At 38.2% G+C, this 22,662-nt stretch overlaps 1 protein-coding gene across 1 annotated transcript; it reads left to right on the top strand.

Moving 5' to 3' along the window:
- Window positions 1-319: 319 nt before the first annotated feature.
- On the top strand, window positions 320-11,698 carry TNFSF13B (tumor necrosis factor (ligand) superfamily, member 13b). The gene is made up of 6 exons (XM_010017255.1): window positions 320-729; window positions 813-918; window positions 8,961-9,017; window positions 9,305-9,417; window positions 9,524-9,674; window positions 11,170-11,698. Exons 1-6 carry the CDS (start codon window positions 403-405, stop codon window positions 11,280-11,282), a joined length of 867 nt encoding a protein of 288 aa, XP_010015557.1. The 5' UTR covers window positions 320-402; the 3' UTR covers window positions 11,283-11,698.
- The last annotated feature ends 10,964 nt before the right edge of the window (window positions 11,699-22,662 follow it).

Here is a 22,662-nt window from a genome sequence, read left to right as displayed (position 1 = left end):
ACATTGTTTCTGCACTTCTAGATAAGGCTCTATATCACCAGTGGTACTGGCTGTGCCTAAATTTAAAGATAATGGGAAATGGTAATATCAAGCCGCTACATAAATAGATAGTTGAAAGTGAAAGGAGGAAGGTAGCTTGAACAAGCAACTCATGAGAAAGTATTCATTTCCAAAATGCAGCACAGAAAGAAGAAAACTAAACGGAGATTGAATCTTAGACGTTCACTCTGTACATTAAGTTTAATGGTTGTATCAACGGCTTCATATGACAGGAAATGATCTGGGCGTTTTGTTCACTTATTCAGGATGCCCTTAGTTTCAGAGAGCAACTGGTAACATGGATTGCACTTCGGAAGGGGACAGCTGAACTCTCCCTCTGGCTTTAGTGAGGAAAGAGCAGAGATGAAATCCGTGGACTGTGTGCACGTCACCCAACAGAAGGATACCGCCTTCTCTGCCTCTGCCCCCCCCGGCACTGCTTCAGGCACCACAGGACTATTTTCTGTCACATTCCTATGGCTTGCAATGCTCCTGTGCTCTTGCCTTGCAGCAGTGTCTCTTTACCATGTTATCACCCTGAAAACAGAACTAGAAGCTCTGCGCAGCGAGCTGATCTACAGGGTCCACGCAAGGTCTCCGCTAGACTGGCCACCCATGTCCCCTGATGAAAATAAAGCGAGTACCCCTGTTCCTTCCTTCCTTCAAGTGTCTGCAGCTGGTGCCAGGCAGGTAAGCTGGAGGGGTGGTTTTCAGCTTGCAGGGGGTGGGCAAATGCAAGGCTGCTTTCACTGGCTGTCACTTCTCCCCGTTAGGAGACCAGGCTTCCTGGTCCTGGACCAGCTGAAAACTTCCAAAAGGAAATCTGGACTGGGAGCAGAAGCAGGCGTAGAAGGTCTGTTGTCCACACGGAAGAAACAGGTAAATAGCATCCAGTGGAGCGGGATGGGATGCTGCAGTTGGATTCTGTCTTGGGAAAAGTAGCAGTGTTTGACTCCTGTCTTCTCCTGTCAGCCCATCTGTGCTCCCAGAGCCTGTTACAGTTTCCACAATTACTGCTGAATGAATGGTGTCAACTGTGGGCATATTCTCTTAATGGTCACCATACAAAATCACGGAATGGTTTGGGTTGGAAGGGACCTTTAAAGGCCATTTAGTCCAAGCCCCCTGCAATGAGCAGGGACATACTGTTTAAGGTACCAGATATTCATGGTATCTGCAGGTTGAACTTTGAATGTTAGATCCTATATCTGCTTCTTGTAATGGAGGTATTTCTTGATGATGTGGTAGAGTTAAATAAAGCAACTTCAAATCGTTCAGATTGTAAATTGCTAAATTCTAAATCCATCAGTCTCAACTCAGGCTAATAACTAACTTGTTTCTCTCTGATCAATAATAGGGAGGGAAAGCTATTATTAAAAATGCCAAGTCATTTTTCTGGGAAAACACGCTCATCTTGAAAGAGAGAAGTAACAAGAAATTTACTTAATTTAGGGAAGTAGGAGCTTTCAAAGAGAAAGGCTGACTTGTACCTGTCAAAAAAGGCAGACTACAATAAATTCAGAAGTTTAGCATCATTTCTACACTAAATCAATCTATTAATATAATTAGCAAAGTTAATAAAGGAATGCCTATCCAGTAAATTTTTTTCTATCATGGCCTTTCTAAAAGGTGCTGCAGAGAATGTTGAAGACTCTGCTCTATAGAAGACCTCTGATATGTATTATAATGTTGGAATATGGGTGGAATATATTTTTCTTTGGGGATAAAAATGCCTATATTTTTAAATTTTATTTTCCTTTCTAAACACTATGATGCCTGATAGGATGAAATACAGAACTTTATTATAAGAGTTTGCATACATACTCTAATTGCACTGAGTAATCAAAAATGTTCCTGAGTTGCTAAATCAGTTCAATCCTTTTACAATTTTCAGGTTGTTTTAACTGATAAAAGCTGATATCTTAAATTATTAATAGATGAAGTTGAAATGGAGTAATTTGTAGGTAAAGACTAAACCAAACTTTGCTTAAAATATGCTTTTGAGTGACTAATCAATGTGAAATGCATTTTGCTTAATCTTCAGCAAGCTAAATGAAATTTATGTTCTAGAGTATACTCACTCTACTTACCTCCAATATTCTTAAAAGAGAATATTAATTTAGAACATAACCCAAAATCCGTAGCTTTAAATGTGTCTTATTCTATTTCATTAGTAATCTTTGGCTCGGGGTCTTGGCTAAGAGTGATTTCACAAAGAGGACTGAGGACAAGATTGCTTAAATTGTATTTCTTGTTTTCTATCATGCGAAGCTTCCCTGCTCTCCCCACCCTAGCAACTCCTACATAAAAAGTAGTGATCAATCTAAAGCACAAGTATCGTCAAAAATAAGGAGGCATGTCTTTTTTTGAATTAATGTTATAGTATCAGTACTCTGCAAGTTACCCAGTTCCTTTCATGGTAGCTTTCATCTTTATTCTTGTTCCTGTTTGAGGGTGTACAGGGAGGGTTACGAGCTCCTCAGGTGTGTTTCTGGCAGACTTAAAATTCTTCTCATGAAGTAGCCAACTTTGATTATTCCTATTTAACTTTATTCACATAAAATTCTATATAAGCTACTTATTTCTGTAAGTTTTTTGGATTTTTTCTAAAAAAAAGAAAAAAAAAGAAAAAGATACAGCTGGCTTTAAAATTGTTCAGGATGGGTGACAGAAAGCATAGAATATGGATATTTATTTAAAAGACGAAAAGCTACATAGGTTGACCTACTGAAAAACAGTTTTCTAACATGACCATCATATTTTTGTTTATAAAAAAAAGTAAGTTACAAATCTTGTATTTATATGAAAGGTTATCTGTTAGCTTTCTGCCTGCTCTAATTACAGCAGATTAAATTTGTCAGAGTTCAATAAAATGTTACATTTTTCTCAGATTAAATTTCACCTATGACCATGAACCTACTAGTCAATGTTAAATTTTGTTTCAGCAGAGTGAGTGAAATAGGAGAACATGGTGTTGTTCATGGTGCTGAATCCTGTCTGTTATTTGGTCCTATACACAGAATTACTGGCCCTGCATTTTGATCTTCTCACATCCGTTTCTCAGTATCAGAATCCTGGCAGCCTCCAAATCATCCTGCAGATGTGCTGCACTCATTCTGGGACAATGGCAGATAAATTAGGGTATTGAGTGAGATGCTTTGTTCTCGTCCTATTTCTGTTTGCTTCAGCAAGCGCTCGAAGTAGAGTTTGGTTGATAATTAATTGTTGACCCATAATTTCACTTTAACACACGCCAATTCCTTAGAAAGTGAATACTTGAAAATGTCACTCATATAGAATTGTTTCTCTTGTGCTTCAACAGAGAGCAGAAGTAAAATACAGAACCATTATTTTGTTTATAAATAAAGCTGTCATTTGATTGTGTTTTCTTTTTAAATTTTAATTATTAAATTCCAGAAATAGATTCTTCTTAGATCCAGCACAGCCCTTCTTGAACGTATAGAGTTTGCATTTTATTTTATTTTTTTTCTATTTGTTTGATGTTGCGCACATCAAAGTGGCCACAAATTTTAATTGTAATTAAAATGTAAAGTGAATGAAAATGGATCTAACACAATGTTGTTCTTTCATACATTAATGGAGTATGCATTTGTCTGTGTTCTTGCATACAATTATTAGTCATCAGTTGTTGCGCATCTTCTGTCTTGAGAAAATTTCCAGCTCAAGTAGGTTGAAGAGATGGGTTTCAAGCAGCAATTTCAAACAAAGCTGTCAGAACCAGAGTTCTTGATGCAATGAGTAGGAGTCAATGAGTGATTTTGCAAGGTACACATTATTAATATGCAGGCAGATAGATCATCTAACCACTTCTGGCAAATGTCATACCAGGACAAATAAGAACAGATGTAATCCTCCTTGTCTTTCTTTTTATAAATTTTGCCTGTAGAGGAAAATTTACATACAACAGAAACCTCTCCTGAGTTTTGTACCCTGTTCACAATTACCGCTTTCCTTGCCTGCATGTTTGTCCCTAAGCTGTATGTGCGCTTGAGTCCAGAAACATGGGTTCCATTACCTAAGTTCAATGTATGAATATCAAGTTTCATTTATACACTCTCTCTGTGCCTCATTCTGATAATTATTGTGGGATTCTCATTCCCGTGAGGTGAGCATCAAGACTTCTGTAAACGTCAATTCAGGTGACACTCTGCTGCAATCAGATTGGAGCACCCATAAACTGTATCTACTTTGGAGTATTGAGTTTATCCATCTCAACCAGTCTGACTGCATGTATGGAAGAAACTGAGGAGAAATTCTGAGTAATTCCACAAAACAGTGAGGCAGGCTAACCTGGCATGTGACTTGGCAATTTTTTTGTTTACTAGCAGTTCCCAGGTTGTATTCCAATGTCAGTTGTGTCCACAGAAAACAACTACTGCCGTGCAAGCACAGTGTGTAAGTTGTGAGAATTTTGCCATTGTTCTTCGCATAGTTGTTCTTACTGACAGATTGATACATTTGCTTTGGCAGATTGGTACATTTGTTGGTTAGAAGTGTTTTGACTCTGTAGGTTGTTGGTTTAGGTCACTGTGACAGAGGGATAGAAAGACCTTTCACAAGTAGTATTTGATTTTAGTGATCGTAGAATTAAGAAACCTAACCTTTTGTTACTAGTCTAAACAAATGACACATGTAAAATGCTCTCACCAAATATTCAAAATACTTCTTATTTTATTGTTTGAAGAGGGAAATATGAGTTCTCTTTAAAAAAGGCCTACTTCTTGAAAAGATGTGTTATTCTTTTTTGTTTCTGCTGACAACAGTTACTCAAAAGGAAGTACGCCCTTCTATGTCAAGGGATAGAAAATTAGTGTATAAAATGCCTGCAATTTTACATGAAGAATTCAATTTATGGAATGAATTGGTGCTGTGTATTATGCGGAAAACTGTGCAATCAAAAATACACAAAATAGGCTGATTTTTTTAAATTTTAGACTGTATAATGGAAGTCTACATAAATTATTCTTAATTGCTATTATATTATTTTCTTCTTATTCTGGTTGTAACATGTTATTCGTAATACTCTTAAGGTCAAAATAACGCTACTACTATTTTGAAGGTATTTGTTAGATCTGAGTCATACATGTAGCTATGACCTAGCCGTATTAGTGCAGGGACTGACTTAATCCATGCTTAATGCCATATAAAGACTTCTTAATTAAAAAGCACCAAATTAACCAGTTTATAAAAATGCACAAGCAAAAAGTAAAAGGTCTCTTGTGGTAAGAAATGAAGAAGTTAAGGGAAGAACAACTGCAAATGGTTAAAGAACATGCACATCATTTATACATTGATTTATCTAGTGTTTAAGTATCTTTTGGGATACTTAATTATCCCAACAGGTTTAACAAAAAAAGATCTTTTAGGAAGTCTACAGAGAACAGTTATAGACCAAAGAAGGAATCTAACCAGGCAGGTCCTTTCTCTCTCTCAATCTCTCTCTCTTTTTTTTTTTTTTTTTTTTTTTTTTAATAATTTCAGAGGTTTTGCTCTTTTAATTTCAGCAAAAATTGAGATGGGTGTCTTGGGCCTCAGGTAGTGAAACTTTAAAATGTATGCATGAGTTCACAGATAATAAACTTGAAATTTTGTCTGGATGGATTATGATGTTGGATTGCAAAATATTAAAATGATCATGTGAATTAAATAATACAAAAACTTGCATGGGAGGACAAATACTATCTTACCAATATCATGCAGCTATGTTAAAGGCTGCATTCTTACCCTGCTGCAAAAGCTAACTTTTCTATTTTTTTAAGCTGTGGTTTCATTGCTCAACACGTAGAGAACACATCCCTTCATGTGCTGGCTGTGGTTTATAAAGGCATCTGGAGTCACTGACTTCTTCAGAATTGGCTGTTCTGTTCATAGAAGAAGACAAATTCTGAAATGTTCTTCCTACCACACCCTGCAAAGCGGTTAAAATCAGGAAAAAAAAAAAAAAAAGCTCATCAAAGCAAAGCTATAAAGTCAAAAGAGGATGGAGCACACTTTATTGTTCTCAACACACTGTTTTGTACAGCTGGAGCTTATGGTGACACTCAGTCTCAATATTTTTACACATTTTAAAGATATATTTTATGAATCTTGTCTTCTGCTTGCATTATTAATTATTAACAAACTCTAGACTACAAAACTGATGCTCAGGTTTGATTTACACTGGGATGATGGGCATTCAGGTAGAGCTTTTGTTTTATTCTGCTCAGTACTTATAGTAACTATTCAACCCATATTTTGTAATGCATATATTCTTGATACTGTACTTCAGGTAAGATTTGGGTTCTTCTCAGAGTAGAATTGCTAACATTTCAGTGTTAACTTTTTACTGAAAATCCCTGTTAATTTACGCAGAAAATATACTCTGTATACGCATATTTTCTCCTTAATAATAGTATTGTTTGCTCTGAATTTGTTTCATTGAATTACTTAATTGTAAGCATGTATGTAGTTCCAGTGAGGTCAAAATGAAGTACTTGTATATACTGGAAATAGTTACGTGTCAGTCTTGGCTTCTGAACATATTTTTGAAGCATGTTGTTGTTAAATTCCTCAAACACTTTTTTAGATATTATTTGTCCCATGTGGCTTTAGGTAAAAGGGCTGTGCTAATTTCTGTTCTCTTTATTGTCATGAATGACACTATTGTGTCCATATTTTTCCATGAAAAACTAGCTTACTATATTCTGTGGAGCCTTATTTCTATTTGCATACACTAAAAAAAAAAAAGCCAGTGAGGTTTTTTGGTTTTGTTTTTGTTTGTTTGGGGTTTTTTTGTTTGTTCGTTTTTTGTTTTTTGCTTGGGTTTTTTTTTAGAGGATATATGTAGATTTGCTATCTGTAGAATAAAGCGGAGCTGATACGTGTTTTAAAAATATGGAAAATACCTTGGTGGGTACTGTGTAGCCGTTCTCAGCAATGATGAGTAGTATTTTAATGCTGCAAACAACCGAAACACGAATCCAGACTTGCAGACTGTGAATCAGGGTAGTTTAAAAAATGTCAATCACATTTCCAGAGCAGGTTTAACAAGAGTTGCTCAAGTAGCCGTAAGTTCCACTGTTTGTAGACACTACTAATTTGTACACAGCTAGATAGCAGCTGGTTAGTGTGAATCATAACAAATCCTCTTTTGTTGGGTTAGTGGAAAATCCAGTGGCCACACCAGTAAGGTCTTTTAAAAGCAGGGATGAAAATTTTTATTTAGCTTACTGAAATACCAGGGAATCACCAAATTCCATTCACTAGGAAGACACTTTGCTTCAAAAAAGAGTGAATTAGTACCTTGTGAAATAAATCACTTGATGTGCTTCATTGTGCAACTCCAGAAATCCACATTTTTATTTTATTTGAAAGCTTCTTTTTTAGAAAATTCTGTTGCTCACAAGTGTGATAGAAAAATGACTGAAGTGTAACACCTTTTTTGATTTTGTGTTAGCTTGTTTTTTCTATTCCTTATCAAAAGGCAGGGAATTCAAATACATTTAGATTCTTGGTTTGAAAAGCTATAGATTTTTGCACATTTTTATGAGTATTGATAGAACTCAAGAAATGTTGTAGTGTAGGATATGGGAGCTTGCAGAGTAGTGTTCCTGTTAATGTAAGCAGGCTCACAGGTTGTGTGATTATTCTGACATTGGAGCATTCCCAGATGCCAGCTGGCACCACTGAGTGCTGCTGAGCATCCAGCCCCCTTCTGGTAATTTCAGGCAGGCCCCTCTGGAAAGGAGGCTTAGAGAGAGACTGCTTTCTACTCAAATCCTTTCACTGCCTGCTGTGCAGTGAGAGGTTTGTGCTGCTGGGCATTTGCTTGCACATGTGAGTACATGCAGAAACAACGTCCCATGGAGTAGGGCACTGCCCGTTATAGTAAGAGTGGCCAAATCTGACCCCCAGCCTTCTTACCCGAAAAGAGGTAAACAAAAACAGATTCAGCAATCCGTACTTCTTGACTCTTAGTAAATGCATTTGGTCTCTATCAAGTGCAATAAGTGTTATTACTCTCTTTTCCACCCTTCAAAGTAGCACTAGAACCAAATGTTTTCATTAAAATCTGCTCTAAGCAAATGCAACTACCTTTTTTTTATTTTATCCTTTTAGCAGATTTTTTTACAAGATCTTTTTTTTCATTTGGAGCCGATGTTTTAACATACTGCAATATTTTTCTTTGATAAAACTTCTCATTAATGTCACCAGTCTCTACAGTTTTGAGCAATGCTTTAGTTTTGACAAATACTAAGCTATTTGTTATGTGTGCATTAATTTGCTAGCAGTCATCTCAGTATTTTCCCTCTTAGCCTCAGTATAGGTTGACTGAGCGTTGGTATCTGAAAACATATTGAAAGCACATACGCATGAGAATTTATTTTGAAAGTACCATATAACCAGTATATATGACTAACACTTTACAGCAACCATGACTGGAAACTAATTTCTTTCAAGAATATCGTGAACATCGTTAGTAAATCTGATATCTCTCTTAGCTGTCAGGGTTGGGGTTTTTTTTTTAATTGTTGCTTAGAAAATGCACAAGGCTAATTGATCTGATGACTCCTAGCTCATTTGACTTACTGCTACATATTCCAATTGTATTGGGACCTGAGCTTAAAACAAGCAAGTATTACTTGTGCTACTATCTGAAGCTTCCTGCTTAGCTGCATGGTTTCTGAAGGTTATCTAATACATGTTGTGCTGTGAATTTTGTTTTGGTACATTTGAGTAAGATCTGCATTAAAATCAATAGGTTATGTTTTCAAATCAGTGGTGAGATCAAGAAAATTTTTATGCCCTTTTTGCCTTTTTTTTTCTTTTTTTTTTTTTTTTTTTTAAAGTTGTTTCAAAAGCTTACTCTATTTTATTACTGGTTTCTATTTCTTTGATTTAAAAATGCTTTCACTTCACAGTGCTACAGGCCTGCTTGCAACTGATTGCTGACAGCAAAAGTGATATCCAACAGAAAGGTAAGAATATGTTCCATGATTTATAGCTAACTATTCCATGTATTAACTCTTCCATCTGATCTTGTCTAACTTCAAAGCAGTAACTGAGTTATGTCACCTAATTAAAAATAATTAAAAAGTCCCTGCATCCGGACAGCTGTTGCAAATATCCTCTTTTCAGTGGGGAAATCCAGTTAGTGAGACTGGAAGTCTTGACTAGAAGAAGTCAGCTTTGTTAATTTTTGGCAGATGAAAATGAAGAAAGTGACTTTTCTTTCTGATTACCCAAAAATTATTGTTTCTTTTAGATGATTCAAGCATTGTCCCTTGGCTTCTGAGCTTTAAACGTGGAACAGCTCTGGAAGAACAAGGAAATAAAATAGTGATCAAAGAAACAGGATATTTCTTCATTTATGGCCAGGTGAGAAAGCTCAATTCCCTTCAGCATCTGACTTTTAAAAGCTTTTAAAAGGATTTTTAATGTCTCCTTACAGTATGTTTGAAGTCTGCACCTTTTCATTCTGTAGGTTTTATATACGGATACAACATTTGCTATGGGACACCTAATACAGAGGAAGAAGGCCCATGTGTTTGGTGATGATCTCAGCTTGGTGACATTGTTTCGTTGCATCCAAAATATGCCACAGTCTTATCCGAATAATTCTTGCTATACTGCTGGTAAACATCTAAGTTTTCCTTTTCTTTGTTTGCAAACAAACTGCACCAGATAGAATGTGTAGTGCTGGGTGATTACGTATTGTGACAGTTGTAAAGAAAATGGACTGCATTTGTGGATCTGGTTAAATGTAAAATTATAGAATACTTTCAAAAATACATTTTATATAAAGTATCGGCAGTTGGAGGGTATGCATCTAACTTAGGTGATCTGAACAATTCCCCTCTCTCCACTGACTATATAACATAGATACTTTGGTGTTTTCAGTTAGATGCCTGAAGTAGACAAAAGAAGTACATACTGTCCTTACTGAAGAACTCAGTTTAACTTAGGTGTTGCGTACCACATTTAGTTATACCAATAAAATATTTAGGAGCTATGTTCTGTTTAAAACATCATACTTTTTTTTAGCCAACCAATTTTTGTAGTAATGCAGTAGCATTCACGAATTATTGTCAAAGCCTATTAAACCTTGTTTGGTTGCTCCTGTTTTTCTTTCTCCCTTAATGGTGGATTTGAGGGTTTTCTCTTTTGTTATTTTCCAGCAAGATCTGTGTAAATAAAATCTTTTCTTTCAATGCTTTATTAAAAAGTGGGTGACAGTGAGTGATGGACTTGACTGTTGGCAAGTAATGGCATTAAACAAATGGGATGGGGAAGGAAGCTGAATTTTTTACAAATAAACATAAATTAGCTACTTCCTCCTGGCATTTGAGGCTGTCCAAACATTTTCTTTAATTTCTTGCCCCTCTACCCATGCATTCTGGAGCCATAACCACCTTCAATTTCATCTATCCTTTTATCTTACCCTTGTATTACTCCTCCCCTTTCTTAACTAGGATAACTACTCCCTCCTGCCACTTCACGGTTCCTGCTTCCCAAATTCCCACCCTTCTGCTTTCAGCTGGAAAACCAAATCCCACTGCAATATCTCATGCTGCTGAGCATGTGTCACAGCAGATGTTGGATGTGCTCTCAGATCAGTGACTGCAACTTGAAGGCGAGGTGCTTTCAGTTATCACATCAGCTGATGTGTGACTGGCAGGAAGCAGACTTTTGTGCTCTGCAGTTGCAGTGGATCAGCTGATGTCTGGTAACTTCATTTGGTGGGTAAAGCTCATAAGACCTCCTCCAGAAGCGTGGGAACAGAGTGGTCTAGGACCAGAAATACCCAATGCTGACTTTGGTGGTCACATCACCATAAGTTGAGGGATCTGGGTACACCACTGTTAGGAAGTTTTGCAGTGGCTGCATAAGTGAACTGTGGTATGCTGAGTGCAGAATGGAAAGTAGGTCTAGCTCCACAAAGGATGTTAAGTGTCAGCTTTGCGTAGGCTGCAATTTCTAAGATTGTGCCTAAAAGATAAAAAAGCACTTGTCACAAGTAACAAGCTATGCTTATATTTGTAAGATGACGTGTAATGACTTTCTGAATGCAGTTTATGAAAATAATGTATTTGAAATATTAACTTAAAAACATTTCAAATCTTTTGCCAGGCATTGCGAAATTAGAAGAAGGGGACGAACTTCAACTTACAATACCACGGAGAAGGGCCAAAATATCCTTGGATGGAGATGGTACTTTTTTTGGTGCAGTTAGACTCCTCTGAAGCCCTTCATTTTTGTTATTATGCTTAATGCAGTTTTCTTCTTTTCCTATGCCTTTATCAGAGAAATATTGAATTGTAATAAAGCTGCCAATTCAGACTCTCCCCATCCACCACCAGCTTCTGAGAACTTTTCTTCGGTTTAATAAGCGAACCCAAAACAGGAAACACACCAGACACAGTTGTGAGATATAACCATCATGTGATTACCAGAAAGCAAATTTATTTTAGACAATGGGAAACTCTAAATAACAATTGTAAAGCAATGGGTTTTGGGCTTTGAAACTATATGTTGTCAATAAGGCAAACCAAAGAAGGAGTTGACCATAAAGGATAGCATAAACAGGACCGCTGACTATGAAATTATTATCCATAACTGAGAAGGAAAACAAGTACATCTTAGATTTGCTTTGTTTCATTAATAAAACATTTGAAGTATGAAGTATGGAGAAGAAACATCAAACAGTAGATTCCTTATCAGAAAATGGAGGTGTCAGGCGGGTTCTGGGTTCTTTGTTTTGACACCATGATTTTGGGGAAGGTAAGTCTTAATGTATGGGGTAATGGAAATGAACGGCTCAGAAATATACAGAATAGTAGCCACTGGCTGGCTTGCTTACCTATGAACAAAAGGTGTATAAATTACTAAAATCTATTAGTATTTACTAATTATAATTAATTTTAGTGGAAAAAGGACATGTAAGATGTTCAACAACTCAATCTTCAAAGCATTGCTACTCATCAAGGTGTATGTGTAAACTTACATACATAAGCAAGGCAGGAATAGAAACACAGTGAGATAAGACACAATACAGTAGGTGGAACTTGATTTCTGGCTTCACAATTTCTGCAGTCATATATAGATGTGTATATATACAGTATATATATGTATATATATGAAAGTGTGTGCACACACATATATGACTGACATTTAGTCATAGAATTTTATCTTCTTTTGAATAGTTTATCCAATGGAAATATTACTACATACATATTTTTGTATTTCACTTGCTTTTTGATATGATCGATTCTATGCAATATAGTAAAAAGAAAAATGCAATAAATCTGGACCCAGTCATACAACTAAGAAAATACATTTGTATGCAGAAGTCTGGGCTTAATCCCTAGGTTAAGTATAGGCTTTTTTCTGCAGTTTTGAATAGACTGGTTAACTCTGTTTTATAAAAAAAAATCAGACCTGTAGGAAGACTAAACAGATGCGTTTTTTTCTTTTCTCTGTCTGCTTAGTTCAGTAAGTAAGATTTATGTCTATTTTTATCCCAATAATCCATGTGTATTGCTTGGTCAAGGTAATAGTATGGTAATAGTGAGGTCTTCTAGGAACTATTGTAATACAAACATAGAATACTTATTCCACTGATCTTTAAAGAAGTATCAAAGTGCTACTGGAATAAATGAAATAATAAAACCCATGGTAAACAACTGTAATGAATTTGAAAATATTTTTAGGGGTTGAGACTTGTGTCATATAAGCTCATTTAGTAAAGAAATAAGCTTTGTATATTGCAGTCTCCTTGTCTGTTTTTATAAATCATGCTAATTTGGTTGAGTTCTCACAGTGATAGACAACAAACAAGAGATTTGGAGGTAGGAATTATGAACCATGGTAAACTAATGAAACAATTAATTCAACTTCTCTGGGCTTCAAGAAGACATTTCAGCAATAAGCATATGTGCATTTGATTACCACACTGGGATTTTTATGAGGCTTAACTACAGTTTCAAAATCTCTGCAAGTCTTCCTTATATAAATTAATTTATTTATGCATCCTGGAGCTGAAGCTGCTGCTGCTGCCAATGATGATCATTATTATTATTATTAATTAACTTCGATGTGCTAAGTTTGCCAAAAAAGCATTTTAAATCCTCTACAGGAACCCTCAGTTTAGCCAAGGTTGTGTGACGCTACATGTAGATAAAACAATTACTAGCATTTAGTGAGTTGTCTGTTATTACTGATATACATTAAAGAGATGCCCAGAATCTCTAACCAGAAGCCTGTTGATTTTAGTTTTGTCTGATTATAGAAAATAATATTGTTACTGTTGCTTTCCCAGAGACTTGATGGCTAAACTTGCAAATTTAACTTTTGGTATATAACTTTCCTCAGTGGTTTCAGTGGAATTGCATGTGCTTAGATTAAGACAATTCTGAAGGTGTTTGTGTCCTTAGAAGGTGCAGCTTTGACATAAACAGACACAGTGTAACATTATAAACATACAGCACATAGCAAAAATGACGTGAAGCTAAATCAATTGTCATCACTGTCCTTTTCTTCACCATGTTTCTTCCTTCTACTGCTAGTGAATGTGGACAGAGCAGAAGTTTGGAAAGTGTTTGGGGTATGGTATTGCTTGGAGGAAACGTTTCTCATTGGAGCGCAAAAGATTTCAAAAGCGTTCCTTTCCTTTAGTAGGAAAAACTGAACCTCAAGTTTCTTCACAAAAAATGGGTAATGCAAGAACCACCACGTGTGGGCAGAGTGCAAGCCAACAGACTTCAGATATTTCTACTGACAAAGCTGGTACTTTTGTTGTTGCTGGATTAGTTTTCTGGTGGATTTTGAGAAAATTTGTCTTCTCAAAATTAATCTGCTTCTGCACGAAGTTGAGTTTTAACAGATCAGTTTTTTCAAACCAAACCAGGAAGAAAATACCTCATTCCTGATCATTCTGCTAAAAAACTGGTGACGCATGAGATAGCAAAGCGCATCCAGACCACAGTGATGCTTATGCTTCAGTTAGTGGGAGTTACTAAAACTTTCTGCATTTGATAGATGTTATTTAAATAAGTGTGAATAGCTAAAAAGTAGTATTGAGTTCGTTCATACCATATTTCACATTCTTATCAAGGATATCAAGCATTTAAGATACGTTTCTGCAAATGCAGTGATCTGTGCCAATACTCTTGTTCTTTTTCATGTTGTGTTAGGCAGCATCATGGCAAACAAAAGGGACATGAACATTTTCTTTCCAGTATATTTTCACAAAAAGTGTGAGTTTCCATTGTTCTTTCCTTTTTAATAATGTGCAGTTGGCAGGTATATAGCTGCTTTGCAACATGAAATTTGTATCTTAAAAATGAAAATGTTTGTTATATAATGTGCAGTTGCATACCCTACCAACACATGACTGTACTCATTTACATGGTTCTCCCACCTCTGACTGTTTCTTAAATTCCTCAGCATTTGCCATTATAAGACATTAATTTTGATTGTCCCATAGTTTTGCCAAGCTTACACTGCTGGAGTTGAGATTTTCTGTATCTCTGGTTTCTCTCTTCAGTCGAATTGTCTTGAATAACTTCAGCCCCCAAAAGTTCTACTCTTCCAAAGATGATGGTTGTGAAAATGCAGTGTTTGGATTTTTTAATTTTTTTTTTAATGATTTGGCTACTTCTTCTTTGGAAAGGTGTAGAGATTCTGTGCTTTGAAAGAAGAAATGTGTGTAATGTGGGTTTTCCTTTGTTTTAATTGGGGTTTTCTTTTTTCTTCTTTCTTGTTCACTCATACTTTGACAAGGTGTATGCTTTTGAAGAATATTCTATGCTTTCTCTAGTTATAAGCATATCCTATCTCTATGAAATTTTCAAAAGGGAGAGGAAAATGTTCCCAGCAGTTTTGTCTCTTGGCTGAGTCCATGGATTACCATCACCAGTAAGATCTAAGTTGTTTTTCAGGGTCAGTCCAAGCAGCAGTGAGAAGTTAGCTGATTCAAACACAGGGAAAAGGGAAGCTAAATATTTGCTGTAGAAAGGGTCTCATGGAGTTTTCAGGTTACGTAGAGCTTATGGGTGATACAGGAAACAAAACAAATTTGGAGCTGAACTGCAGAAATGGGAGAGACCCTAACTGGGATTTGATTGCTTGGGGAGGGGGGAGAAAAGCAAGGGTATGAAAAGGACTTGCTGTGAAATGCCTGGAACTAACTGAGGTTGGGCAAAGATAGCAGCTTTTGGAAAAGAGCCAAGGGTTCTTCGGGAAAAGCAAGCTAAACACAAGTCTGCAGCAAGCCTTGTCAGAGATGAAGGCTAAGAGCATATTGCTCTGTACTAACAGGAGTGTCACCAGCAGATTAAGGGAAGGGGTTATTGCCCTTTTCTTGGCACCTTTCAGAGTGTATTTGGGATACTACATCCAGGTTGGATGCACTAGCCCCCAAATACATTAAGGACAGTGAGAAACTTGAGGGAGTTTATTTGTAACATAAGGGGGTGGTCAAGTTGGAGCACATGCCTGCCCTGTGGGGAGGGGCTGAGAGAAATAGGTTTATATAATCAGGAGAAAAGGCTCAGGGGTCCTAATAGCAGCCTTCCAATACCAGTTAGGAGGTTGTTAAGCAAACAGAATCACACCCTTTCAGAGGTCCATGGTAGCGTGAGAAGAGACAACGGGCACAAACCAAACTGGGAAGTTTGAACTTGACATAAGGAAAAAAATTACCATCATGTCACGGTCCATTTGGATCTCTTAGATTCACAGGTCAACATACTCTGTAAATTAAACTTAATTTTATGAGCTTATTGGGAAGAAAAGATGACAAACAAGGGTTCGATCCCTTTTGTAAAGACTAGTCTACCATGTGAATTCACTAATTAATCACTTAAGTAATGAGGTTTCTAACTCACAAGCTCTCTAATTCATAAATCACAACTCATAACTTGTGCACCTATGAGCAAAACAGTTACCTAGCTGCCAGTGAGAGTGCTCATCCTTCTCCTCCACCTTTCTCCTCCATCCTTTCTCCACACAGTGTAGGAGTCCCTTGCATCATCATGCATTCATGAGAAGCATGAAAGCTTCAGGAGTCCAGCTGCTATTGGATCTACTTCAAAACCTTTTGGGTAAGCTGACATATTTATACCTTCAAGCTTGGAAGTTTGGTCTGCACTATTTCTGTGAGTTAGCAGCTAGACAAGAAATGTACAAGGACGATGGCTGCAGAAGTCAGGAAGCTGCAGGTGGTAAGGGCTGCACAATGACCTTTCTGGGCACCGTGTCCTGCCTGTCTTGTCTTTGCTTTGACTTAATGGTGCTGACCCTACCATACATCAGACCTTAGCATGAGCTGTGTGTTAGCCAAAATCTGAGCAGGAATTGAGTGAAGGCACACCATGGGGAGAGTCAACCACTGAAGCAGGTCATCCAGAGGGGCTGTGAAAAATCTGTTCCTACAGATTTCCAGCACCTTAATGGATAAAACTCTGAGCAATGTGGTCTGAATTCAGTGTTGATCTTGCTTTGAGCAGGCTGGAGTGCAGACATCCCAAATGATCCCTTTCTTCTGGCTGATTCTATAAGAAACCAGGACTGGGGGGGGATGTGAGGGGGGAGAAAAAGGGCTGAGGCTGGTGAGAACAGGTCAGAAAGGGTCTGGCTGGGGAAGGAAGAGTGCTTATTTCCTGGGTATAAATGAAACATGAGTTCCTCAGTGTGTGCTTCAACAGTATCAGAAAACATTTATGTAATGCACAGGGCAGCTTTCAGTTAAGCACAAGTTGCTAGCAGTCATCGGGTACTGCATAACCCAGAACTGAAGAGTGTAAATGGAATCAAACCATGTGCCCAAGTAGTGATCTTCAATTCACTCAGTTGCAAATTTCCTTTGGCTTTTAGCTTCTGCTGCCCCTCCATTCCCTCCACTTCACTCAATGTATAGGAGGCACTTATTTTCTTGTGGAAAATGTGATATCAGTGGAAAGTGTTTTAAAATGAGGACCAGACTAATTTTCAGAAATATGGGAAGGAAGAAGGAAATGAGGCAGAACATGCAAGAAGAGAAATGATGATGACCTATTTAAATCAGAATTGTATTCCTGCTCTATGGCAGCTGGCTGAAACACTATGTTTACTTTCTGCAGGTTTAGATTTTTTTCTTTCTTTCTTTAAATCTGGAGTTGTCTCTAATTTCACTTAAAATTATTTCTCTCAGATTTTTTTTTTTTTTTTTGCAAATATAAGCTTTTCAGATCCTCTCTCTAATCCTGATAAATGTTAGTTATTCCAGTGGCTGCAGGATGTCATGTATCTCAACATGTATTTGAGTTTTTCTTCCAGACTAAGCTCAGAGTACTTGCCTTCCAGAGCATCCTGGCCTTGGGAAGAGCCTTAAGAAGCTCCTTCAAATCTGGAGACTGCCACTTTCAGTTTCCCTGGCTTAGTACCCAACAGCCCTTTTGGAAATCTATGCTGAGTTTCCTCCAGACATCATTTTCAATTTGGTAACAGTTCCTTTGGCCTGAAATATTTTAAGCAGAATATGCTGGGCTCCACAAAGTGGTGGTTTTGGCGAAGTTCTATTTTGTCTGAAAATTTCCAAGTTGCCCTAGTCTTTACCGCATAGTTCCTTAAACCAGATTTTTCACAGGTGGTCACTGATCGAATGTTCCTCATTTTCTGGCTGACTGTCTGATATCCTTGTGGTCTCATTTGCAGAAGTGTTGAAACTCACAGCGGCAACTGAAATTAGCAGGAGCTGTATGGAGGGCTGTATAATGCTACTTAGAAATACTGCAGCAACAAACATTCTGGAAGAACCCTGGGGTAAATAAATTCTGATCTGAAGGCAAATTTAGTTAAGAGTGTGCAGTTAGCCAAGAGCTGTGCTTTGGAAAAAGTAGGAGGAAAAATTCTTAAATCATTGCTTGGGTGCTAGACGTGCACATTCATCATGATAGGGATCTTAATGGGGAGGGCAATGTGAGATTATACATAGTAACTTCTGTTACAAATGCAAGGAAGTAGAACTGACATTCCAAAGACAATTTTGGCCCATCTTCACTGTGAGCATTTAGCTTTTCATTGGAAGATTTGGTGGGGGTTGGAGACCGAGGACCTCCAGGGGCCTGTTCCTATTTCCTGCACTGAAAAAGTTCCGCTCCCCACAAACCTCACAGAAACTACTATATGTAGCTATGGAAGAGGTGGTGACAGTTCTACCTGTGCTTAGACAGTGTTTCCTTCCCAATTAAGGGAACTAGAAAGCAAACACTTCATAGTTCCTGACACCACTGGAGAGCAAACCTAGCACTTTTAAAACAGGAACAGTTAAGGGGAAAGTTTTCCCAGAGGACAGCAGAGAAGCAGGGTCTGGTGGCAGACTGCTGGCTCAGTGTTTCTTACCTAGCTTTGTTTGTCATCTGAATGAGAAGGTCACAAGGATGACATTTTGAAAAGCTATACAAGTCTGTTTCACAATTATCCGTTTATTGGTTTGTTGGGTTTTTTTTGTCTCAAAGAGATTTGCCACCTCCCCTCACCCTATGATGGGGACATTAAGAGCAAAGGGAGTGGATGGGGAGAAGGGTCATGGCAGATGCTGTGACAGGCAGCACAGGTAAGTGAGAAGTAGCTGTGTGGGAGAAGGGCATAAATCCAAGGCAACAGCAAGAAGACTGCTGTGATGGTGCTGCTGCTGCCTGTCTTCCCCTACCATCTCAGTTGTTCCATGCAACCTTTCAGTTCACTGCTAGTCTGGCATTTCATCACAACTGGTAATTTTTTCTAGAGTAAGTTCATGATAGGTTATACTTATGCTTCTATTCAATTATCAGTTGCAATTGCCAGCCAAAATTACCAGTCCCAGTGCTGAACCTGTAGAAGAACACTGACAATGCTCTACTGAGATGCTACGCTGGAAGTGTGAGTCAGGGCTGATGGAAACAAGCTGAGCAGGCTGATGAGAAATGAGGTTAAGTCTGGCATTCTTCATCTGTAAAATGATGACGGTACACTTTCCTATCTCTTAGGCTGCCAGAACCATATCTTCTAGCAACAACAAAAGCAGTGAGCAGTGGAAACAGGAGAAGCACATAGTCTGCTACTTTTTCCAGTATTTATTTCCTTTCTTTTTTTAGTTGTTCTATCCAGAACCCCCTTTTCTAGCTTTCTTTGGCCTTGCTCTCTCTTGTATTCATCATAACCATGGAAAAAAACTCCAAAAAACAAACGCTTAAAAAAAAAAAAAAGCTAGAACAACCACAAGTTTTTAAAGCAGAAAAGGAATATCTAATTTGGATTGTTTCCCTCGTTAATTTTTGGCGGATAACCTCACGTAATCATTGTCACCACCATTTTTAAAGAGCTGCATGGCACAGCTGCCTTTTCCCCAGCGGAGGGCAGCCACCGCTCACACCAAACGGCATCTCTTCTGCATTTTCATCTCGGCACTAAACAAGCTGGTGGTAAAAAATCCTCTTCCCTTTAAATTAAGAGCATCACTTCCGACACTACAGGTGTCAGAGACAAAGATAAAAAGGAAAAGAGAAGAAAGAAAGAGCTTCTGGAGCAACAGTACCAATGAAGCAATCTTTCATGCCTGTGAATGAACAGAGAGCAAAAGCTGTCTCTTAGCATAAGACACAACAAAAAAACCCCAGCTTTCTTGAACTTCCTTTGGCTTGTCTGAGGGAAGAGAAACATTGCTGATTTATTTCTCAACATGCAATATTTAGTTGAGAGAAGGAGTTTGAAAGTGAGCACAGTTGACATACAAAGCCTGGACAAAACTAGCTATCTTGAACAGCACAGAACCAGATTTTCCATAACAGGCCCATCATCAGAAAAACTATGGGTTTTAACCATTTAAAAATTTTGGTCATTGTTTCAGTATGGATCAGGCCGCCCTTTACCATTAACTCGCACTTCCCTCTATTTGCAAATCTGTGTCTACATTCTCTCGATGTCTGACACCAGGCTCCCCCTGGTATGAGAAATTCTGATTTATGGATTTATTCATCCATACATTCCTAGAATGAATTCATCCTTCTGCAAACTCTTGAGCAGCTGAATGTTTTGTTTTGCTTGTTAAACAGGTTGAAAAGCTAAGATAGAAAGAAGAATATTTTTTCTGTCATTCAGCAGCCAATGCTTCGAGATATTTTCAGTAGATCAATTTTCCTTACCTTGGTTTAACACATAGTGGTGAGAAGAAAAATCAGTACTACTTTTACCATAAGGGTCTTACCTTTCGAAGGCATATTCATGTTCCTTGTAGCTATCCACACATTTTCCTTGTTCTCTAATACATATTTCACATCAGCATCGACCCTCTTTGCTGGTAAAATGGGAACAATGCAAATCCCACCCCTTCAATACTTCTCTCAAATCCACACCTTCTAGAGCTGCTGTGTTGTTTTAGTCTCCTCAAACATTTGCTGGTTTGGAGATGGTGATTGCTTATATATATTCATTAGTTCTCTCCATAAAGCAATTGTACTAAAACTGATCCCTTGGGATGCAGACACTGCTAGTCCATGAAGAAGAGCCAAGACAAATGACAATGTTATGCACTACTGTGGCTAAGCACTGCCTTATTGCCCTATTTTCTTACCCTGCTGGTGATGAATGCGGAAGATCACCTTGGCTTTAAACACACAGGACTAGGTTTTTCAGACTTAATGAAGATATCTGCAACGAGGATACCTCCAGGTTTTGAGGCAACTATCCGGAGCCCCACTGTAGTCCATGGAGAGAAACAGGCACTTCTATGCCAGTTTCTGTTCCTAAAACAAATGATTCATGGGTTGGGTGAAGCATACTGCAGATTAATTTTTTTTTCCCCTCTGTGACTAGAAGACCCTAAAGTTACCACCTCACACAATGCAGGTCTCCAAATCTAGTTCCTAATCTCACTCTTGACTACTGTAGCAGCCAGGGAAGAGAGCATGCCATTTCATTACACAGCTTCCCATACAGAAAGGGAACAAGACTATTGCTGAAAGTTTTACTTCTTGCAGCAAGAAAGGTGAAGACTAAGAACATGAACATCAGACTTGTGTATAGTAAAATTATTGTATTAATGCTCCAGTTTGGAGGGAGAAGTGTGATTTAACAGGTTAAATCAGACTGCTGAGGTTAAATGGGTTGAGACAAGCTTTGCAGGAAGGAAAAGCAACAACAGTCTGCAAATTGAGTAGATAATGGCATATAAAAACAAATTAAAAAGGATAGTCTTTAGGGCATCATTTTTAACTTGGCATTAGGTCAAATATTTAGTGGTGAACACTTTTTCCCCATTATGTAAGACTACTTCAGCAGAGGTTTATTGGACAATATTTGTTAATAAACTGGGTAAGCAAAGTAGCGAAAGAAATTCTGAGTGGAAGTAGAATAGATTGAATTGGAATGTATCAATAGTCTAGTTAAGAATGTAACTGTATTCATAGATTGTTTCTAATCCAGCATGTTGTTAGGGAACAGAAAGCTGGAGAAAAGTCTTACCTTTGTAATAAACACACACAGAGGTATATGCACACATATATTGATGTTCAAAGAATGAAGAGGAAAAACATGTAGATTCTGGTTTAGAAAAGATGAGAGACCTTAAATGTTTCTTAAGAGGGTGAAGAGGCCTATACAGGAAAGCAGTACAGTTTTATAGTGCCTCTTGTCTTCCAGCGCCCTCATCTCACCTCTGGTCTCAGAACCCAATTCAAGCAACCACCTTGTGAAATCCTTCCTCCTGAGGGCCCCTGGGGGTAGCTTTCAGGTCTCTCCTTGTGCCCTACAGTCCAAGAACGCAAAGAATGGAAGAAAGTGAAGGAAAGGAGGTGGAGGAATGACAGTACAATATCTGCCATTCACATACTATTACTGTGTGAAATGCATCACACAAAAAAGTGCACAGCTGGGCTAAGACAGTACATGGTAGTGCCTTACACTTGTAGCCTCAGTGCAGAACACTTCTCTCTTACTATCTGCCTTGTGTAATGAGACTGATATCACAATGACTTAAATACTGCATTAAGCTCTGAAGCCCACAACACAGGAAGGACAGAGACCTGTTGTAGAGAGTCCAGAGGAAGGCCACAAAGATGATCAGAGGGCTGGAGCACCTCTCCTATGAAGATGGAGTGAGAGAGTTGAGCTTGGTCAGCATGGAGAACAGAAGGATCTTGTAGCAGCCTTCCAGTAACTGAAAGGGCCTACAGGAAAGCTGTGGAGGAATTTTTTACAAGAGCATGTAGTGATGAGAAACAGTGTAATGACTTTAAATTGGAAGAGGGCAGATTTACATTAGATCTTCTGTGAAAAGATATTCTAGCAGATATCTGCCCTGCAGTCCATGGTGGACTCTGCACCAGAGCAGATGCACATGCCTTGAAGGAAGCTGCAACCTGTGCAGAGCCCACAAAGGAGCAGGCTCCTGGCAGGAACTGGGTGCTGTGGAGAGGAGCCCATGTACGAGCAGGTTCCTGTTACCCTGTGGCATCCACTCTGGAGCAGTCCTTTCACAAAGGACTCCAGCCTGTGGAAAGGACCCATGCTGAGGTAGTTCTTGAAGAACTGCAGCCCTCGGGAAGGTACCACGTTGGAGCAATTCAGGAAGCACTGTATCCCATGGGAGGCACCTCATGCTGGACA

Source organism: Nestor notabilis, unplaced genomic scaffold (assembly GCF_000696875.1).
Source record: "Nestor notabilis isolate BGI_N333 unplaced genomic scaffold, ASM69687v1 scaffold12126, whole genome shotgun sequence".
Taxonomy (NCBI): Eukaryota; Metazoa; Chordata; class Aves; order Psittaciformes; family Psittacidae; genus Nestor; species Nestor notabilis.
This window is presented reverse-complemented; position numbering and strand designations above follow the sequence as displayed.

What these genes read in the sequence shown, in the direction of transcription:
- TNFSF13B (XM_010017255.1), top strand. Translation starts at nt 403, where the DNA reads ATGAAATCCGTGGACTGTGTGCACGTCACCCAACAGAAGGATACCGCC. An exon ending in TGTCCACACGGAAGAAACAG is followed by an intron (nt 919 to 8,960) that starts GTAAATAGCATC and finishes TTCACTTCACAG; the next exon opens with TGCTACAGGCCTGCTTGCAA. An exon ending in AAGTGATATCCAACAGAAAG is followed by an intron (nt 9,018 to 9,304) that starts GTAAGAATATGT and finishes TGTTTCTTTTAG; the next exon opens with ATGATTCAAGCATTGTCCCT.